At 43.0% G+C, this 20,725-nt stretch overlaps 1 protein-coding gene across 6 annotated transcripts; it reads right to left on the reverse strand.

The window, feature by feature from the left end:
* Window positions 1-71: 71 nt before the first annotated feature.
* Window positions 72-20,700, reverse strand: LOC105473554 (zinc finger protein 18). Of its 6 annotated transcripts, none has more exons than XM_011727366.2 (7): window positions 20,577-20,700; window positions 15,593-16,061; window positions 14,121-14,310; window positions 13,632-13,720; window positions 7,176-7,260; window positions 6,360-6,467; window positions 72-1,383 (listed from the first exon to the last, which is right to left on the reverse strand). In XM_011727366.2, exons 2-7 carry the CDS (start codon window positions 15,977-15,979, stop codon window positions 596-598), a joined length of 1,647 nt encoding a protein of 548 aa, XP_011725668.2. In that variant the 5' UTR covers window positions 15,980-16,061; window positions 20,577-20,700; the 3' UTR covers window positions 72-595. The 6 variants fall into 6 exon arrangements, with proteins under 6 accessions (XP_011725668.2, XP_011725664.2, XP_011725666.2 ...); XM_011727362.2 differs by having other exon boundaries at window positions 6,360-6,470; XM_011727364.3 differs by lacking the exon at window positions 20,577-20,700 and adding an exon at window positions 19,974-20,526 and having other exon boundaries at window positions 6,360-6,470.
* Window positions 20,701-20,725: the final 25 nt, after the last annotated feature.

Raw genomic sequence — 20,725 nt, forward strand, 5'->3', positions numbered from 1 at the left:
CTGCCTAGGGTCTTCTATGAAATCATGTGCTTTGAAATACAGTCAAACACACAGTGAACACTTCAAACAAGTAAGATAGAAAGTGACTCTAAGTTTATTTCAAACAAGGAACGCTTGAAGTGAGTTTTTCGCCCTGATGACAAAGAACGCACGTGAGCTCACTGGCCCTCTATGCTTCTCCTCTTCTCCCCTTCTGGAACAGAAGACCTGCTCTAGAACCCATTGTAAGGGGCTCATCTGAGGTTCTTCCCATAAGCAGTGACTACAGCTAATCCCATTAAATGCTTCCCAGAAAGCACTTCTAAAACTGGATCTCCAGTTTAGACTTTTTCCCCAGTGGGTCCAAAGGAAGGATGAGTGGAAACATGAAGACTATTCTTTCTCCTGAGGCAGAATCAAGAATTTAAGCCATTGTGAAATCCAATCCAAGATATCCTCCAAGTCCAAAGCCATGTCCAGATTCTTGCCTCTCCAATCCATGAAAAGAGGAGATGAACAGGGGTATCCTCTCCGAGACACAGTTCCTCTTGATGGAGCTGAGTATATTTTTAACGGGCTGGGAGACAGAAATGGGGAAAGAGGGTTTGGTTACTGGCTACTTAAAGGGCTTCTTTCCTAAGTGGGATCTTTGATGTTTGTCAAAGCTCGACCTCCAGCTGAAACTCTTCCCACAGTGCGAACATTTATAAGGCTTCTCTCCTGTGTGAACCCTCTGATGTCTATTGAAGTTTGATCTCTGAATGAAACTTTTCTCACAGATGGGACATTTATAGGGTTTCTCGCCCGTGTGGATTTTCTCATGGTGGCGCAATCCTGAGAAGTCACTAAAGCCTTTCCCACAGTAATCACATTTACAGGGCTTCTCTCCTGTGTGAGTTCTCTGATGCTTCACAAAGTCTGAACTCCGCAGAAAGGCTTTTTTGCAGATGGTGCACTGAAAGTATGTCTCTCCGTTGTGAGTTCTTTGGTGAAAAACAAGCTGAGAATTCCTATAAAAGCTCTTCCCACACTCCCTGCAGGTGGGGAGCTTCTGGGCCATGGGGGCCCTTGGCTGCCCCTTCTGGGAGGTCTCTCTCTTCTCCTCAAGCCACATAGTGGACATTTCTCCTGAATGAGGATTAGGCACATGCTGACCTAGTTGTTTCTCAGAAATCCTTTCTGGAGGAGAGAGCTGGTCCCCTGTTCCCTCATCCTGAATGTTTTGCAAAGCCTCAGGGAGATTCTCTCCTTCTCCAAAGCATCCTGGCTCATCCTCACTGAAGAAGCCCCTCAAGGAAGCCTGAGAAGGAACCTCTCCTGAGGCTTGACAGGAAGCATGCAGGAGCTCCTGGTCCCTGTGATTCTCCAAGTTTAGGTTCTCCTTGTCATTCTCTTGTCTGTCTCCTAAAAGAAGAAAGAAGATTTGAAATGGTTCAAGTGCTGTGCCCTGTTTACTAACTCAATGTCAAAGAGAAGGTCATCATAAAACATTCATTTTTTTTTTTTTTTTTTTGAGATGGAGTCTCGCTCTGTCACCCAGGCTGGAGTGCAGTGGCGCGATCTCGGCTCACTGCAAACTCCGTCTCCTGGGTTCATGCCATTCTCCTGCCTCAGCCTCCCAAGTAGCTGGGACTACAGGCACCTACTACCACGCCCGGCTAATTTTTTGTATTTTTAGTAGAGACGGGGTTTCACCGTGTTAGCCAGGATGGTGTTGATCTCCTGACCTCATGATCCACATGCCTCGGCCTCCCAAAGTGCTGGGATTACAGGTGTGAGCCACCGCGCTTGGCCTCTTTTTTTTTTTTTTAAGGGCATTAGTAAGTGAGGAAGAAAACTACCATATGCCTGAATGCTCAAACTCACTTCCCCTGTCCTGGGTTCAAGGCTAAATGGTTCGGCTCTGGAGCTGAGGATTTTTAAACGACACAGGAGCGCTCATAAAGTGATCACTCCATAAATAAAGCCACATGTATTTCTTAAGGTCCAGGAAAGGTCCAGTATTATAGGCAACTACTGCTTTTAAAATGATTTTTATCTGATTATGTATAAAAGATAAATATGGTAACTTAAAAATAAAACTCGAGAGAGAAATATATACAGAAGAAAACCAAATCCGCCTCAATCTTACCACCCAGAGATGACAACTGTGAGTATACATTTCCTTTCAGTCTTTTTAATTTAATCTATCTGTATGTAGGTATATGCTATTTTCTGACATAATTTGTGTCATATTGTACATATCGTTCCATATCCAGCTATGTAGTATTTAATTGTGAATGGTGGCATTAATCAATGTAATATGGAGTCTCCCTCTCCCATTCATAAGACGCCCAGAATTTGTGAAATGCACGTGTCATTTTACCACAGTTGCAGTGCAGCAAGGTTGTACTATAAAAGTGAATCCCTTGATCTGTGCTTGAATCTAGTATTTACATGTGCTTTATTAAATCACACTAGCAACTGGAAGTTTGTTTTTCTCACCATAACTTGGGTTTTTGGTTATACTACTTAATGATGCATATAGAAAATTTTTATTTTGATGGTAGGATTTTCAACTTTTATACATGATTTTAACTATATAGATCTAAAGATGCCATTTACCTTTATCTTTCTAAAGATCTCTAACTAAAGATCTTTCTAAAGATCTCTTTCTCTTTCTAAAGATCTCTAACTAAAGATCTAAACATGCCATTTACCTTTCTCTTTCATACATTAGTGTCTTTTCAATTGTCTGCCAGGGATCTAGGCATCTTCTAGAGAGCTAGATCTGAACTTGTGAAGTCAAAAAGCCTTAGAATGTCCCTGAATCTAAAAATAAAATAAAATAAAATAAAAGCCTTAGAATATATTCCTCTCCAATGGCAAAGGTACTTTCTCTTGTCTTTAAAAAAGCCTTTATAAATATCATTTTAAAGAGGTGAGTAATGGCCCATCAAGAAGATGCCATAATAAACACATAATTTGTTCCCCTACCATGAAAATCTAATTTGCTTATTGTGTTTTTGCTACAATAAATAATGCTGTGATCAGCATTTTTCTTCATAAGTTTTTGCCCACATTTCTCATCAATACCTCAAAGGAATTTCTCAAAGTGGAATTACTGTGTCAACAGGCATAAATATTAAGGCTCTTGACACCTACTGGTAACCCAACTTCCAGAACAACTCTGCCATCCTCTCATATGTGAAATTGGGCAGAGGGGGAAGTAGGTATTCAATACTTAAATATTGAATATTTTTAAACATGCCATTTAGACGGATGAAAAATGGTTTTTCATTGTTTTAAATTTTAATTCTTAAGTTATGAAAGGATGAATCTTTATCACATTCATGAGCTATTTTTCATACTCGAAGACTACTGCCCATATTTTACTGGGAAAGTACATTTTTCGTATCAACTTTCTTTAACTCTTTCTATATTAACAAAAATAAGCATTTATCTGTCATGTTCATGAAAACTGTTTCTTGTTGTTGTTTTTTTGAGATGGAGTTTTGCTTTGTCACCCAGGCTGGAGTGCAGTGGCGTGATCTCGGCTCACTGCAACCTCTGCCTCCCAGGCTCCAGCAATTCTCTTGCCTCAGCCTCCTAAGTAGCTGGGATTACAGGTGCCCACCACCATGCCCGGCTAATTTTTGTAGTGTAGTTAGATGGGGTTTCACCATGTCGGCTACGCTGGTCTCAAACTCCTGACCTCAAATGATCCGCCTGCCTCAGCCTCCCAAAGTGCTGGGATTACAGGCATGAGCCACCGCGCTGGCCTGATCATGCTAAATTCTTATACAGACCAGCATCTCTTTCTATGCTCCCTTTTCTGTTCCATTGATCTGTGCATCTACTTTTATATCAGCATCACACTATTTTAATGATTTTTACCTTTATAATACAAGACTTAATATTTTCAGATCTAGCATTCATGAAACATTCTTCTTCCAAAACTTTTTTTAAAACTATTCTTGCATGTTATATTTTTCCAGATAACTACTTTAAAAACTTTAATCCTTTGGATTTTGATTAGAAGGGGAAGTAGATGACTTTTTGAGACTGCCCCCTGCTGGCCTGTTTTGACTAGGAGCTGTTCTTCCATACGGTCAACTATAACAGCATATTCACTCTCGACATTGATTTTTGCCCCTGATCTGAGTCCAGATCTGGTAAACTAGCACACTGTTGTATTTTTCAAACCAGGCCTTTCCCATCTGGTTACTGTGACTTCCACAATTATTCCAGGTCTCTTCCCCAGACAGCCGGACTCCCGCACTGACTTCCTGCAGACTTCTTTCCTCCAAGTGTTCCCTTCCTATCTGTCCTACACGTTGCTGCCAGATTCATCGTCCTAAACCTCTTTCCACATATCCTTCTTTTTTTTTTTTTTTTTTTTGAGACGAAGTTTCATTCTGGTTGCCCAGGCTGGAGTGCAATGGTGTGGTCTCGGCTCACTGCAACCTCCGCCTCTCAGGTTCAAGCGAATTCTCCTGCCTCAGCCTCCCAAGTAGCTGGTATTACAGGTGCCCACCACCATGCCCAGCTATAAATATATATACACACACACACATACACACACACACACACACATATATGTATATATATATTGCATTTTTAGTAGAGACAGGAACCTATAATGTTTTTTTTGTTTTTTTTGTTTTTTTTTTTTGCCTATCAAGGCGGGATGACCCTTATAGACTCCTCACATCTAGTTACAGGCAGTATCTAATGGGACCATGTCAGCAGAGGTGGGATGAGGGAAAAACAAACAAACAAAATGAGTAGGAATATAGTGAGCTATATATCGCAAATAAGATCAGACTACTAGGAGCTATATGGGAAATCTCTGTAGCTTCCATTCAATTCTACTATGAACCCAAAACTGCCCTAAAAAATAGTCTATAAAAAAAATCCTACTGCGACAACCTCCAAAGCAATATTTTCAACCTTCTCTAACTACAACCCACAATAAGTTCTACGGACTAAACTGTGATCCCCCAAAATTCTTATGTTGAAGCCCTAGCCCCTAATATGATGGTATTTGGAGGTGGGGCCTGGGGCCTTTGGGAGGGATTAGGTCTAGATGAGGTTCTAAGGGTGGAGTCCTCATGATGGGATTAGTTTCCTGTCTCCCCTTCTCCCTCTCTCTCACCTCCCCCTCTCCCAGTCTCTCCCTGCCTCTCCCTGTCTCCTCTCCCCAACCCCCCTCTCTGCTCTGTGATGACACAGCAAGAAAAGCGAGGTCAGCAAACCATGCTAGCACCCTGATCTTGGACTTCCCAGCCTCCAGAAATGTGAGAAATAAATGTTCGTTGTTTAAGCAACTTTATCTATGGTATCTTGTTACAGCAGCCCAAGATAAGGCAGTAATCAATATATTTATATTGAAACACAGTACACACACACATATTTTAAACAAGTATTTCCTGAAATATTACCCACCCCTACATCTGATATTTCCTCTTCAATCTTATTGTTTGTTTTTTTTGTTTTTTTTTTTTTAACGCTGGTTGTAACTCTACCATATGATTTCACAACTCACTAACTGGTTATGCAATGCAGTTTGAAAAATACTGTTCCAGAAGAAATCCTTGTGAAATAGCATGATAAATATGTTGCATAAAATTAAAATCAAATATCTCAGCTAATGATCGCTCTCTCTGTGGTATACTAGCAAAAGAAAATAATTAATTAGATGCCACTGGGGAGAAAGAATGGCTTGCCCTACCATTCCCATCCTTGGTCCTCTTCTTCCTCTAAGGTGCTGGGATTTACTGTGTATGTAAGTGTGTGTATGTGTGGGGAGGGGGGGAGGTTTCACAGCTAGGTTTTACATCACTTCAGTGTTTTAGAAAAAGTGTAGAAAGCAAAGAATGACTGCTATTTTACAAGAGAACAAGTTCAGATTTCTTCTTCCCTAGTCTTAAATAAATTATTTATATGAAGTATTTGTTGATGTTGCTGTTTTAAAAATGTGAGGTGCACAGGGATTAGATAAAACTTTTTCCTGTTTGTTTTATGTCTAGATACTCTAACTTCTTGCTAGGCTGCTACATAATCCTTTTCAATGAAATTCTACTCTATTTGTATTGGTCTCAATTTGTGTGAATCTTAATTCTTTCTGAGAAAAAAAGCTAAAACAACAGAAAAGATTAAAGGCAACAGGTCTGATGTGTGGTCTTCCTTCCATGGTTAAATGTGTGTCAGCAGCCCTATAGCCAGAGATAAATAGACTCAATCTCAATAGTCGAATCAAACCAATCAGATCATGGCTACTTACAACCAACGTAATAGAATATTCCATCTCCCCCGACCTCCTTCACCACCTCCCCAGTCACCTCCAATTTCATGAGAGGCAGTCAGAAATGATTCCAGACCAATGAACGATTACTCACCTATGCAGGTGGGTCTTGGGACCTTCTCATTGACATGAAGGTACAGTCCTGCCAGCTCTTCCCCATATTCTATTGAATTAGTCAGGTCAGGTTTGGAATGGGAAATGCCTGCTATAGAGAGAAAGATGTATGGTGGGCCTGGATGAATGGGGAAGACTGGGAGCTGAAGCTGTGTCTTTCAAAGGAGTACCCTACGCATTAGAGACAATATGAAGGCTCTGGACACTTGCAGAAATTCACCTTAGAACAGCGTATGGAGCTCGTAAGACACCAGTACTCACAGGATGACCTTGACTGATGGTAAAGGCCACGAAAACAAGAGTCTAAGGAGGTGGACAGAAAGGTCTGTAGACTACCTGGCAGGCTGGTGTGAGCATCATGACTGGGATCCCACCAATGGTTGGCTGACAAGTGTGGCTTAGTAGAAAAGAGCGTGGACTCAGAGTCAGCCACAACTAAAGTTCCGTCATGACTCAGCCCACTTATGAGTTACGTGGCAGTGGGTAAGTATTTGATCTGATACTCACTTTCATCAGGTTTAAAATGAGAATACCATCATCGATTTCATAGATTAAAGAAGTTACTCCGTGCAATGTACCCACAAACAGTTCCTGGCACACTGAATACTTTCAATACAAGGAAGTTCTTACTGTAATTCTGCTATCTCCAACTTGCCCCAGTTCCCAACTGTGTCCCTAATGATTTCCTTCACCTGGCAATTTTACGTTCAGCAGACGTCTCTATGAGTGCATGGAAAATGCCTCACAGTTTTCCAGTCCTTCCACCTCCTTCCATCAGGCTAACCCACGCCCTCACCTCCTGAGACCATTTTCCCATAGGTCTCCAGCATGAGATCCCAGTATTGCTCCTTTTGAGTGGAATCCAGGTGTCTCCACTGTTCCTGGGGAAAAAAAAAAATACAATACCATGACTCCAATGAAGGTGTTTGAACCTGCCTTCCCGGCCTAAAGGAAAGCTGAGAAGAAAGAAACGTGCCATAGGATCATGGCCATCCCAAGACCTGAGAAATCCCAGCAGAGTGGTTCAAGGGACAAAGAGGCCAAAGGGAAAACAACAGTCCCTATATCAGTGTTTCTTTCCTTGGTGAGAAAACATCTAGGCTTTACATTCTGCACTTTTTCAGCTGAATTATTTAAAAGTGGAGAATATAGAGGGCAGGAGCCTTTTCCATACTATTTTTTTTTTTTTTTAGATGGAATCTTGTTCTGTCGCCCAGGCTGGAGCGCAGTGGAGCGATCTCTGCTCACTGCAACCTCCACCTTCCAGGTTCAAGTGATTCTCTGCCTCAGCTTCCCGAGTAAGCTGGGACTACAGGCACACGCCACCACGCCTGGCTAATTTTTGTATTTTTAATACAGAGGGGGTTTCACTGTCAGGATGGATGGTCTCAATCTCCTGACCTCGTGATCCGCCTGCCTTGGCCTCCTAAAGTGCTGGGATTACAGGTGTGAGCCACCTCGCCCGGCTGGTACTATTTGTTTTTTTGTTTGTTTGTTTTTTAACTCAAGTGCTTGTACTAGAGGTCTTTGAAGAGAAATAGCCTGATAGTCCCACTATTTAATTAAAATCAGGAAATTCAAAAAGTAAAAGAAAGAAGTTAAAAAGGAATCTGTTGGAAAAGCAAGTGCAAATCAGTAAAATGTAGTTAGAGTCAACTGCATTGTAAGCTTTACCCTGAAACAAAGATTGGTATATTCAGAGAAGAGAGACAGGTTATAACCATACTTGAAATCTCTTATAGTTCTGCATTTAGAGTCTAACATTAAATCAGTTTTCTTGCCAGATAGTGGAAAACTGGTGGGTTCTCTGGAGCAAGCTGTCCCTCCACAATCTCCAAAAGAAGCCCTGCTTTTCCTATGAAACGACAGACTGGAGACTCAAAACTGGGAATACCATACAGTTAGGGTCTGCTTTCGTGAATTCAAATTTCAGTCTTCCACCAAGAAGCTGACTATTACAAACTCAGACTGTATAGCAGAGGGATTAGCAACCCATTTTTTTTGGAGTCAGACATACTGAGTTTTAAGTCCCAACCTTGCCACTTTCTAGCTGTGTGACCTTGAGCAAGTTACTTAACCTTCCAGAGTTTTAGGCCTCACCTAATGATGGCACTGAACTCACAAAAGTGTTGGGAGGTTTGAGATAAATAATGCAAGTGTCACCTAATTTCATAGCACACTGTACTTTTTTTTATTCACAGCATTTATCTGTTTATTAAATATTTATGTGTTTGTACATATGTATATGCACACATGTAAGTATTTGATTAACTGCTGCCTCTACTAGCAACGTAAGCTCCATGAGGAAAGGACTCTGTCCTACTCTTATACCTTCCCAGGTCCCAAGAGCCTGCCCAAAACAGAAGAGCCACTCGATATATGTTGCTGAGGTGAAACAGAGCCCTTAGCAAATAGGTCCTCAGTGGATCGTATATATTATTACTATGACATGCAGTCTCCCAGAATCACCCAAAGGGTCTGCAGAGAGAATTAACGGATTCTGCACACGTTCAGAAACCCCAAAGTTGATAGACATGAATAGCCAGGCTTCAGGGAACAGAAATGAGGAGAGGAATTACAAAGTCATCCTCCTACTATATACAATATACTATTCGGGGAAGGCACTCTCTGATATGGTTTGGCTCTGTGTCCCCACCCAAATCTCATCTTGTAGCTCCCATAATTCCCATGTATTTTGAGAGGGACCTGGTGGGAGATAACTGAACCAAGTGGGCGGTTCTTTCCTGTGCTGTTCTCGTGATAGTGAATAACATAACATCTCATGGCTTTAAAAACCGGAGTTTGCCTGCACGTGCTCTCTCTTTGCCTGCCACCATCCTCGAAAGATGTGACTTGCTCCTCCTTGCCTTCCACCATGATTGTGAGGCCTCCCCAGCCATATGGAATTGTAAGTCCAATTAAACCTCTTTCTTTTGTAAATTGCCCAGTCTCAGGTATGTCTTTATCAGCAGTGTGAAAACGGACTAATACATTCTCAGTCCTAAGTCAAGTCTGCCCCCAGCACATCAAAGAGAAGTGGAAATGGCTCAAGGAGAAAGGAGATACCAAAAAGTGTTTAATTAGCAGGTGCTAAGCCAAACAAACAAACGAAAGAGGGTTTGGACTTTTTTGGGTGGGAAGGATAGGAAGCTGAAAAGTGACCTCAATATACCTAATTACATAGTCAACTATTAACTATCACCACATTTTTCATGTGAATTTAAATTTAAAATTTTTTTAATGTTTAAAGTATAAACAGCTAGCAGCTTATTCTGTTAATCTCCTGTGAATGCAGCTATTTTAACAACCTCCTGAAAATAATCACTTGAGCAAACACTTGAGCTGAATACAGGAATTCTCAGTCTTTGTAGTCAGAACACAGGGACCCTGGCTTCAGTGCCAGCAGAGGAAAGGACGTACATGCCAAGCACAGTAGCATCTGCCTGGCTGCCTGGCTTGCTGACGCAGGATCTACTCCATGAACACAGTAACGACCAAGAAGAGGACAAGGCAGAAAAAGATACAGCCACCAAAACCCCCAGGGGTCAAAGTCAGCTCATTCAAAAACCAGAGAAGTTGCTTCAGGAGCACTGACAGGGTACCTCCAGCTTAAAGACACAGATTTACGCAAGGAACTGCCAAGAAGCTGGGTGCATTCGAATAAAACCTCCTACTGAAGAGGCAAGACACCAATGGCAGCCAGCTTGCCTTTTTCTCATATTTAGAAGAGACGGAAAAACCTAACTTTCTCTCCTGAAAGACAGAAGTGTGGGATTTGATGGGAAAACTCTCTCTATTTTTGTGTGGAACTGGCACCATCTTGTGGGTTTATAAGATATTACAACTGACTTGCACTGAGTTACACGCTGTTCCTTTCCTTTAAGTTTGAAAACAGAGGAAGGTGAGTAAATGCATTGCTGGAGTACTATGTAAGGTTCCAACTGAGTCATGGTTTCTACTAATGAAATAACTACTGTGTACTGGGAGTAATACCATATCATCATTCTGGCATTATTTATGAAGTTCCTCACTTGAGATTAGAGGGAGTGATTAATTTAAAAATTCCTTTTACTTCCAAAGGATTTCATTAAATATCAAAGTCTTCCTGATGCAAATAACTGCTGTTAGTTTGGAGGGGATATTCAGATTGGGTAGGGATGAATTTTGTTCGTTTAACTTAAATGGTTGCTAACTAGTTATCTTCTGAAGGTAGGGAAATACAGACACATGTATATGTAAATACAGTTGTAAAACACAAATTGGTGCTGATGAGCATTTTAAATCTTCTGACTTTAAGTTATCCAGAACAGGTGAGAATACTCTGTACATACTGCAGAAACAATAATCCTCCAAGCCTGGTTGACATATTCCACAGAACACCCAAATCTTTCTCACCAAGCAATGTCTTGCTTCACAATTTGGTTTCTGGACACCTTGAAAGCAGGCAGGAGGGTGCATTTGGTTCACTAAAAAGATATGTCTCTCCCCTGCCACCTCCCCATCCACATTCCCCCAGAGTAAACTATGAAACGGATATTCTCTAGTTTTTGTATCTCTGAGCCTGGAGAGCTGAAGCTCAGACCCTGGTCTGAAACACAGCATTAAGCACCACCTCCTGCAGTCTCTATTTTCATCTTCGCTCTACAGTAGACTGCAAGGCAAGTCCCAGGAGGAGTTCCCTCGACGTTGTAAATGATGTTTTAATGAAGGTATATAGGCTCGTGAAAAAAAAAATATTTTTATAAAATTCAACTTTTCAAAATTGTTAACTACATATCAACATAAATCTGTCCCAGCGACTTCTAAGTACAGCGAAAATGAAGTATTAGGAATTGCTGAATGTACCTTCTGCCTGAAACAACTAAAAATGGGACAAAATGTGTGAAACAATCGTTTTCAGACACTGCACATTGCCCAAGCACAGCAGAACAAGATCCCTGGAAGTGGGAAAACAAATTCAGTGAGCGCTAGTTATCCAAACGTACTGCCTAGACAGAGGATCCAGGCAGCAGCACAGGAAGGGAAACCCAGGCTGAGCCAGGCAGCCTCCCTGAGTTGAGCAGAAGGAGCTCAGAGTCTGGAAATGCCAAGGTGCTTAGAATTGACAGGGCAGAGAAATCAGAGGAGGAAGCTGCACAAAGAGAAAGCTCCAGAGATCTACAGAGCGTACCCCCAAAGTCTGGGAAATAACCACCCAAAAGAATCAGAGGGAACAATCCCCTGAGTTCACACAGTGCTGGAAACAGTTTGTACTCCCACCAGGCAGAGTGGAAAACCTGGTATATGAAGGGGCATCAGATTACTCAGAATACTCAGAAGGGAAGTGCCTTAGCATGGAAAAAATAATACTAGACTAAATGTTTCTCTGGTGCCATATAACCAACCAACCGTGTTCAAATAACTGCATCCCATAGCAAAGTTCAAGAACATTTACAGTAATACAAAAATATACAGCACCCCACCAATGTCTGATACCCAATCAAAGATTACCAGGCATGGGCAACATAGTAAGACAGAAAAAAATTTAAAAATTAGCCAAGCATTGTGGCACATGTCTGTAGTTCTAGCTACTCAGGAGGCTGAGGCAGGAGGATGGCTTGAGCCCAGGACGTCAAGGCTGCAGTAAGCTATGACCACACCACTGCACTCCAACGTGGGTGAAAAAGTAAAACCCTGTCTCAAAACAAACAAACAAACAAAAAAGACAAAGATTACCAGGCACACACAGAAGCAGGAAAACACATCTCATAATGAGAATAATCATTTGATCAAAACTGGCCCAGACCCAATACAGGTAGTAATCAGTAGGTAAGGATATGAATACAAATACAACTATATTCCACATGTTCAAGAAGCTAGAGAAAAAAGTGAACACATTAAGTATAGACATGAAAGATATAATAAAGCCCAAAATCAAACTTCTAGATGTGAAACATTCATCCAAAATGAAAAATATACTGGAAGAGATTAACAGCAAATTAGATGCTGTAAGAAGAAAAGACTAACGAACTTGAAGACATAAAAATAGAAACCGTCCTAAATGAAACACCAAGACTTCAAAAACAGAATGAAAAATATGCTGGATGAGATTAACAGCAGATCAGATACTATAAAAGAAAAGATTAGGCCGGGCGCGGTGGCTCAAGCCTGTAATCCCAGCACTTTGGGAGGCCGAGACGGGCGGATCACGAGGTCAGGAGATCGAGACCATCCTGGCTAACACAGTGAAACCCCGCCTCTACTAAAAAATACAAAAAACTAGCCGGGCAAGGTGGCGGGCGCCTGTAGTCCCAGCTACTCGGGAGGCTGAGGCAGGAGAATGGCGTAAACCCGGGGGGCGGAGCTTGCAGTGAGCTGAGATCCGGCCACTGCACTCCAGCCTGGGCACAGAGCGAGACTCCGTCTCAAAAAAAAAAAAAAAAAGATTAACGAACTTGAAGACATATAGAAATTGTCCAAAATAAAACACCAAGACTTCAAAAACAGAAAAAAAATCAGTAAGCTTGGGACAACTTGAAGAGCTCTGATAATTATCATTATACACATTCCACAGGTATTATTTCCGAAGTCCTTAAAGAAGAGGAGAAATAAGCGAGACAGAAAAAAAAATGCTTTAGAAATAATGGCCAAAAATTTTCCAAGTTTAGTGAAAACCATACACCCACAGATCTAAGAAGCTCAATGAATCCCAATTATATGAAATGTGAAAATGACTCTAAGGCACATCAAAATCAAATTGTTTCAAAAAATGAGAATACATGGGCAGATCATGAGGTCAGGAGATCGAGACCATCCTGGCTAACACGGTGAAACCCCAGCTCTACTAAAAATCCAAAAAATAAATAAATTAGCCAGGCGCAGTAGCAGGCGCCTATAGTCCCAACTACTCGGGAGGCTGAGGCAGGAGAACAGTGTGAACCTGGGAGGCGGAACTTGCAGTGAGTCGTGATTGCGCCACTGCACTCCAGCCTGGGCGACAGAGCAAGACTCTGTCTCAAAAAAAAAAAAAAAAAAAAAAAAGAGAATATACGGAAATAAGCAAATATATATACACTATATGCATAAGAACAAAGATAAGAGTACATTTGGCATGATTCTATTTTTATAAAACTCTAGGAAAAGTAAACTAACATACGGTGACAGAGAGCACATCAGAGGTTTCCTCAGGGTGGGGAATGGGGTGAAGAGGCAGGAGGAAGAGATTATAGAAGGTAAAAAGTTTCCTTTTCACCGTTTTTGTACCTCAGCTCACCTGCGGTGCTGCTGGGAGCAGTGAGGCTCCGAGGTCCTGGTCTCTGATCAGCCTTTCCTCTGGTCGGGCAGGCTGGGAGGCAGCCAGGGCTGAAGTAAGGAGAGGAAGTTTTCAGAATCTGGATGTCTGCCTTAACCACTCCCCAGAGGGCACAGATAACAATCTTCACAAATCAGAACAATACCTGTACTGTCATCTATATTACAAGACTTCTGTTTATCTCTCTGACAAACTCCAACTCCCTCCAACCTTCCAGTCTCACCCGTATTTTCCCCCACCTCCTTCCTCAGAGCCAAAATCCAAACGGTCTGGCCCAGTCATAAAGCAGTTTAAAACAGACGTTGACTGTCCAAGCAAGAGCGGTTTATTTAGGTCTAACCTGTTGGCAAACCTCTCAGGGATACCCCAATCTGAGCAGCAACTCACTTAGGCCTACTAATCCCAATCCCAAAATCTCCCCAAGAGACCACCACACAGCACCATCCTCACCTAGTTCTGCTTCCGTGTCAGATTCCTCTTTCACGATGTGGCTCAGAAGCTCCCCAGGCCCTACCGAAGAATTCTCAAGTCCCAATTCCTGAGGCACCACTTCAAGATGGGGCTCCACTTCCCCCACTTGGCAGCTTGGAGATTCCATCTTCTCTGATAAGATGTCCTGTCCTAGAACCTGGATACTGATCTAGAGACCATATATTAGTAATTACTGAAGAATCCAGAGTAAGGATCTCTAAAAGATACAAAGCTTACCCTCTGCAATAGATCATAAGACAATTTCTAAGGATGTGGAGAAAGAGAAAACCAGCTTTTATTTCTAGTCCAGCAGGAACCAGGGTAAGAAATGTCCCAAAAAGACACCAAAAGCTGAGGCCTGCACCAGGCGTGGGAGACCTTGGAGACACGCCACTAAGGTGCCTCTACGGGATATGCCCCACCAATGAAAACTCCGGCAACTTTTGAATAACTTCTCAAATGTTCTAAAGGTGGAATATGCTGGGAGACTTTACCCTCAATCCTCGACAGCTAAAAAGTGTTGAGAGTCAGGGTGTTAGAATTAGGTGAGGTTGAGGGAACCTAGCTGTGGTATAACAAGAAATACAAAGTTAGTCTTTGTCCCCTAAAGCCCTGGTAATTTCCTGAGTGACAGAGGTGAAGGAAGAGGCTTTGTCATTCATAACGAGCCCTTCTCAACCACACCAGAGTTTATGCTAGGCTTCTAGATAGCTTCAGGGCGGGGGGCTGGTTGCCAGAGGAACCAACCTTGAGATTAAAAGGTTGGAACTTTCAGTCTCTCCCCACCCCCCCACTCTCCCCACCCCCCCCCACTCTCCCCACCCCCCACCCACCCCCCGCTTCTGAGGAGGGGAGGGCAGCTGGAGATACTCAATCACCAATGCAAATGACTACATCAAGTGTGCCAAAGCAGTGAAGCCTCCATAAAAATCCCTAAACCATGGGGTTCAGGAAGCTTCCAGGTTGGTGACCTCAGGGAGGTACTGGTAACTAACGTAGCATGCCAGGAGAGGCAATGGAAGCTCCATGCCCTTTCCCCCACACCTTGCTCTACGCAGCTCTTCTCTCTGGCTGTTAGTGAGTTGTATCCTTTATAGTAAGTCAGTAACAGGAAGTAAAATCCTTCCCTGAGTTCTGTAAGTCATTCTAACTAAGTATCGAACTTGAAGAGAAGATTGTGGGAATCTCCGAATTTATAGCCAATTTGTCAGAAGTTCAGGTGGCCCCTGGGACCTGTGACTGGCATCTGAGAACAGGAGCAGTCTTGGATTGGGCCCTGAACCTCCAGAGTTAGCTTCAGAACCGAACTGCAGGACACGCTACTGGTGTTAGAGAATCAGAGAAGTGAAAAGTCCCACCCATTTGGTGTCGTAAGAAAAAAGATCACACACCTGATAGGACCAGAGAGGAGCCCTGTGTTTCACTCGCCAATCATAATACCCTCTGCTTACCCATTGCCACAGTCTCTGCGGGTCCCCCTTCAAGCTCTCCACAAGGGTCACTGCCTCTTCTCCACTTCCTGGACACTGTTTCCGCACCCACATCTGGATCTCCCCGGGCAGGATGGTCAGAAACTGCTCCAACATGAGGATCTCCAGGATCTGCTCTTTGGTGTGAACCTCTGGCTGCAGCCACTGGAAACACAGCTTCCGAAGCTGCTTCAGGGTCTCATGAGGCCCAGACATCACCTGGTAACGGAACTGCCTGAAAAGCTGGCGCGCGGTCTCAGGGCTGGAGAGTTCCTCTTGAAGGGCAGCATCTGATTCCAAGAACTGGGAGCCCTCAGCCTTCGCCAGTGACGGCAGCAGGCCTAGGGCCTGCCCCAAGTCAACGGGCATTGTCCAGCCTGGCAAGTCCTCTTAAGTAAAGTGCCTCTGAAGCGGAATTGTCTCCGGAAAGAACTAGGTCTTCACCAGGACACTAAAAAGGGAATGAGATTGAGTGCTATACAGAGGAGGGGGACACATTTTCAGAAAGAACAAATTCATATGCCCTACCCGAGAAGCCTTGGGGTCAACTATGGAGGTTTTGAAATTGTTCAATGGATACACATTTCTATTATGAAAGATTATACACTTGAAGCCACAAAACAAACTACTGATACCGTATCTTAACAGCCACCATTTCCCTGCCCATTTTATAATGTTCTCTCTTGGTCTTCAAACGTCCAGACAAAATGAAGAATAAAATGCACCATATGAAGCATTTTCACTATAGGTTTCCAGGTAAACGGCTCTTCTACAAAACACTTCTACGTCTTCATCTCTATATCTGCATACTAAAAAATAAAGCTGGAAAAAGATATTAATGCCCTAGGAATAAAAGCTAATGCCTAGATGCTTCTGTAATAAATAGGAGGTTAAAGAAAACAAATTAAGTCTTCCCAAAAAGGTGTAATGAAATTTCCAAGACACGTCTTTTGAGTGCCATATTGAAATAGGTCTATTTGAGAATTTATGGAAAAAACCAGTGTCATAACTGACACTTCCAATCTTGGGGTTAAAGTGGGTTAAGAAGGCCGGATGTGGTGGCTCACGCCTATACTCCCAGCACTTTGGGAGGCCGAGGTGGGCAGATCATGAGGTCAGGAGATTGAGACCATCCTGGTCAACATGGTGAAACCCAGTCTCTACTAAAAAAAAATACAAAAAATTAGCTGGGCATGGTGGTCGGTGCCTGTAGTCTCAGCCACGCAGGAGGCTGAGACAGAAGAATGGCGTGAACCCGGGAGGCGGAGCTTGCAGTGAGCCAAGATTGCACCACTACACTCCAGCCTGGGTGACAGAGAGAGACTCTGTCTCAAAAAAAAAAAAGAGGGTTGAGAAGACTACCTTGAGAATACTCCTATGGTGTTGACATAGATAACCACTATTTTATGTGAATGCTATTGAAATTTAGAAGATCACAACTAAGACAGTAGAAAGAGAAATATTAAATGGCAAATAATATTAAGTTATTTTAAAAAGGATCATCCACTATTTCTAGTTAACTTTCTTGCAAGTAATCATAATATGGGATTCTTGGGTAAATCTTTAAATGTTATGAAGAATTTGGTGGTCATCATTTCTCCGTAAGACTAATTACAGCAATTAAAAAAAAAAATACCCCATCACTTGAGGATCTGGCTTAATCAGAGATCAGTACAATAATCTAGCTTTTTGTAGCTGCTTATTTCTTAAGGTGTGGAAAACAATGTCTTCATCCTTACCGTTTCACCAAAATAATTTATCCGACATTGGAAAATCATTTAAAAACTAAAAAAGAAAAACCAGTCTTTTCAAAGTCCCAAGAAAGGAAAGAGCGAGGTCAAAAGAATTGCAGTTGACCTTTGAATAATGCAGGAGATAGGGGTGCCAACCCCCACACAGCAGAAAATCCATATCATTTCTGATTCCCCAAAAGCTGGGCCGCCTATTGACTGATGCCTTAAATAGTTGATTAACATACATTTTGCATGTTACTGTATTTTTGTGAAAAAGTAAGTTAGAGAAAATATTATTAAGAAAATTATAACGAAGAGGCCGGGTGTGGTGGCTCACGCCTGTAATCCCAGCACTTTGGGAGGCTGAGGCGGGCGGATCACGAGGTCAGGAGATCGAGACCATCCTGGTCAACACGGTGAAACCCCATCTCTACTTAAAAAAAATACAAAAAATTAGCCGGGCGTGGTGGCCAGCGCCTGTAGTCCCAGCTACTTGGGAGGCTGAGGCAGGAGAATGGTGTGAACCCAGGAGGCGGAGCTTGCAGTGAGCTGAGATCGCACCACTGCACTCCAGCCTGGGTGACAGAGTGAGACTCTGTCTCAACAACAAAAAAAAAAAAAAAAAAGAAAGAAAATTATAAGGAAGAGAAACTACATTTCCTATTCACTAAGTGGAAGTGAATCACCATCAAGGTCGTCACCTTCATCAGCTTCACACTGAGTAGCCTGAAGAAGACAAGGAACAGGAGGAGGACAAGGAAGGTTGGTCTTGTGGTCTCAGGAGTCACAGAGGCCGACGAAAATCCTTGTATAAATGAACCCTTGCAGTTCAACCCTGTGTTGTTTAATTAAGAGTCAACCGTAATCCAATACCAAATGTTTTTTATGTGGTCCTCATTAAATTTATTTTTCGCTTAAAAGGAAACCCAGGACCGGGCGCAGTGGCTCACGCCTGTAATCCCAGCGCTTTGGGAGTCCAAGGTGGGTGGATCACTTGAGGTCAGGAGTTCGAGACCAGCCTGACCAACATGGCGAAACCCCGTCTCTATGAAAAATACAAAAATTAGCTGGGCATGGTGGTGCACGCCTGTAATCCCAGCTACGAGGAAGGCTGATTGAGGCAGGAGAATTGCTTAAACCCAGGGATGGATGTTGCAGTGAGCCAAGATCACACCACTGCACTCCAGCCTGGGCCACATAGCGAGACTCCGTCTCAAAAAAAAAAAAAAAGAAACCCAGGCCAGGCACGGTGGCTCACGCCTGCAATCCCAGCACTCTGGAAGGCCGAGGCAGAGGATCATCTGTGGTCAGAGTTCGAGACCAGCCTGGCCAACATGGTAAAACCCCATCTCTACTAAAAATACAAAAATTAGTCGGGCATGGTGGTGTGCACCTGTAATCCCAGCTACTCAGGAGGCTAAGGCAGGAGAACAGCCTGAACCTGGGAGGCGGAAATTGCAGTAAGTCAAGATCATACCACTGCACTCCAGCCTGGGCTACAGAATGAGACTCCGTCTCAAAAAAAAAAGTCAGTAAAGACAAAAAATCTGAACACTATCAACTGACTTGCTCTAATTGACATTTTCAAAACACTAGACCCAAGAACTGCAGAGTATACATTCATTACAAGCGCAAAAAGAGTATTCATCCAGACTGCATGCATAATTTTCAAATGACTGGTATCTTAAAGTTAGCTCTAAAAATATTACACAAAGCGGTATTGCTAAAAAGCCATTAAAGCAATACCAAAAAACACTCAAAAACCCCATATCTGATAGAAAAGGAACACAAGAGAAACAAAAACCAGAAAGGTCAATGGAAAACTTTTATAGAGTTTCCTGGGTTCGAATATATTCTCTGATCATAGTGCAATTCAATGAGATATCAATAACTAGAAAATCCCAATTTACGTAAATTATTAAATAAAGCTCTTAACCCATAGTCAAAGAAAAAAATCACAAAGGAAATTAAAATGTTTTCATACTGAGTGACAATGAAAACTGCCTATCAAACCACCTGGAAAGCAGCTAAAGGATTGCTCAGAGGTAAACCTACAGTTTCAAGTAAAAGCTTAAAAAATGAATAAATATATTTTTAAAAATCCCTTGCTTTGTAAATCCAACCTATTTGGCTCAAGTGTTTCAAATAACAAGTGGCAAAATTTTACACAGCAAGATACTGACCTGTAAACTTACTCCAATTTATCTGTTTCCTAAATTAAGATAGCAGTTTAGATAATATTTAAGAGAAATGACATTTTGGAAAAACTTTAAGTACTTAAATCTTGTGTTAGTAATATTATACTCCCAGGTAGTGTTGTAAGAAAAATGTCTCGATTATTCAACATTAAATTACTTTATAGAGTATTAAAATACTTTAATAGAGAGTTTATATTCCAATGACCTCATGAAGAACTGACCCCATTAGTTATGAAAAAAATTACGGTTATCTGTCATACCTGTTATTAAACCTTTAACAAACAGAATGAATTTTTAAATGTGCATTCTAGGCATAATATACACACGTAGTTACATACATGGTTACATATACAAGTAACCATTTGTTAAGCACCTACTACGTATCGGCTCATTATCAGGCTCGGCTCATGTATTTCTAATTCTCACAATTACCCTGGTGTATAGATCAGGAACCTCTGAGGCTCACAAGTGGCAGCCAGATTAAAACCCAGGAAGCTCTAAAGCCTTTGCTTTGGGGAGAACTGCCAACGCCTGGTGATTTGTGGGGGCGTTTTCTGGTTGTCACAAACAGCTAGGGTAACTGGTATTTAGTGTTCGAGGCCAGGTCAGCGCTGCTCATCGGATACGTATTCTCCACCATGCGCCCCCCCAAAGAGAGGGAGAGACTCCAGGCATCATCCCATCGGGTTTCCTCTTCCCGAGACTCATTTTCAGCCCTTAGGGGAAGATGGCGGGGAGGAGCCCGTTTTCGGTCCCAGTGCAGAGACCCTCCGGTCCCGCGGGGCGCACAGGCACAGGAACGCATAGCCGGGACGGGGTTCACACATCCCCCCGCACCCAGGGTCCACTCCCAGCCATGGCTGCCCCGGCCCCGCACTCGCCACGTCCCCCGCGCGCTCCCAGACGCATGGGCGCGGGAGCCCGCTGGCCCCTCCGAAGCTCCGGGGGGCCCAGCTGAGTCAGGTGCGGACGCAGATAACGCCAGGCCTGACCCCGAGCGGCCGGAGGCCGGGACCGCCCCGCACGCGCGCTCACCTCGGCCCGCGGCGCCGGCTCCGGGCGCACTTCCGGGAGCTGGGCGGCTGCGCGCGCCTCAGGCGGTAGGCGAGCGACGTGCGGCACCGGGCGGAGCTAGGGGCGGGGCGGGGCTGATACCGAAGTTCCTATTGGCCGTCGGGGACGCC

The sequence above is a fragment of the Macaca nemestrina genome, chromosome 17, assembly GCF_043159975.1.
Source record: "Macaca nemestrina isolate mMacNem1 chromosome 17, mMacNem.hap1, whole genome shotgun sequence".
NCBI classification, from domain to species: domain Eukaryota; kingdom Metazoa; phylum Chordata; class Mammalia; order Primates; family Cercopithecidae; genus Macaca; species Macaca nemestrina.

What these genes read in the sequence shown, in the direction of transcription:
- LOC105473554 (XM_011727362.2), bottom strand. Translation starts at nt 15,979, where the DNA reads ATGCCCGTTGACTTGGGGCAGGCCCTAGGCCTGCTGCCGTCACTGGCG. An exon ending in TGACACGGAAGCAGAACTAG is followed by an intron (nt 13,721 to 14,120) that starts GTGAGGATGGTG and finishes TCCTTACTTCAG; the next exon opens with CCCTGGCTGCCTCCCAGCCT. An exon ending in CCCAAGACCCACCTGCATAG is followed by an intron (nt 1,384 to 6,359) that starts GTGAGTAATCGT and finishes TTCTTCTTTTAG; the next exon opens with GAGACAGACAAGAGAATGAC.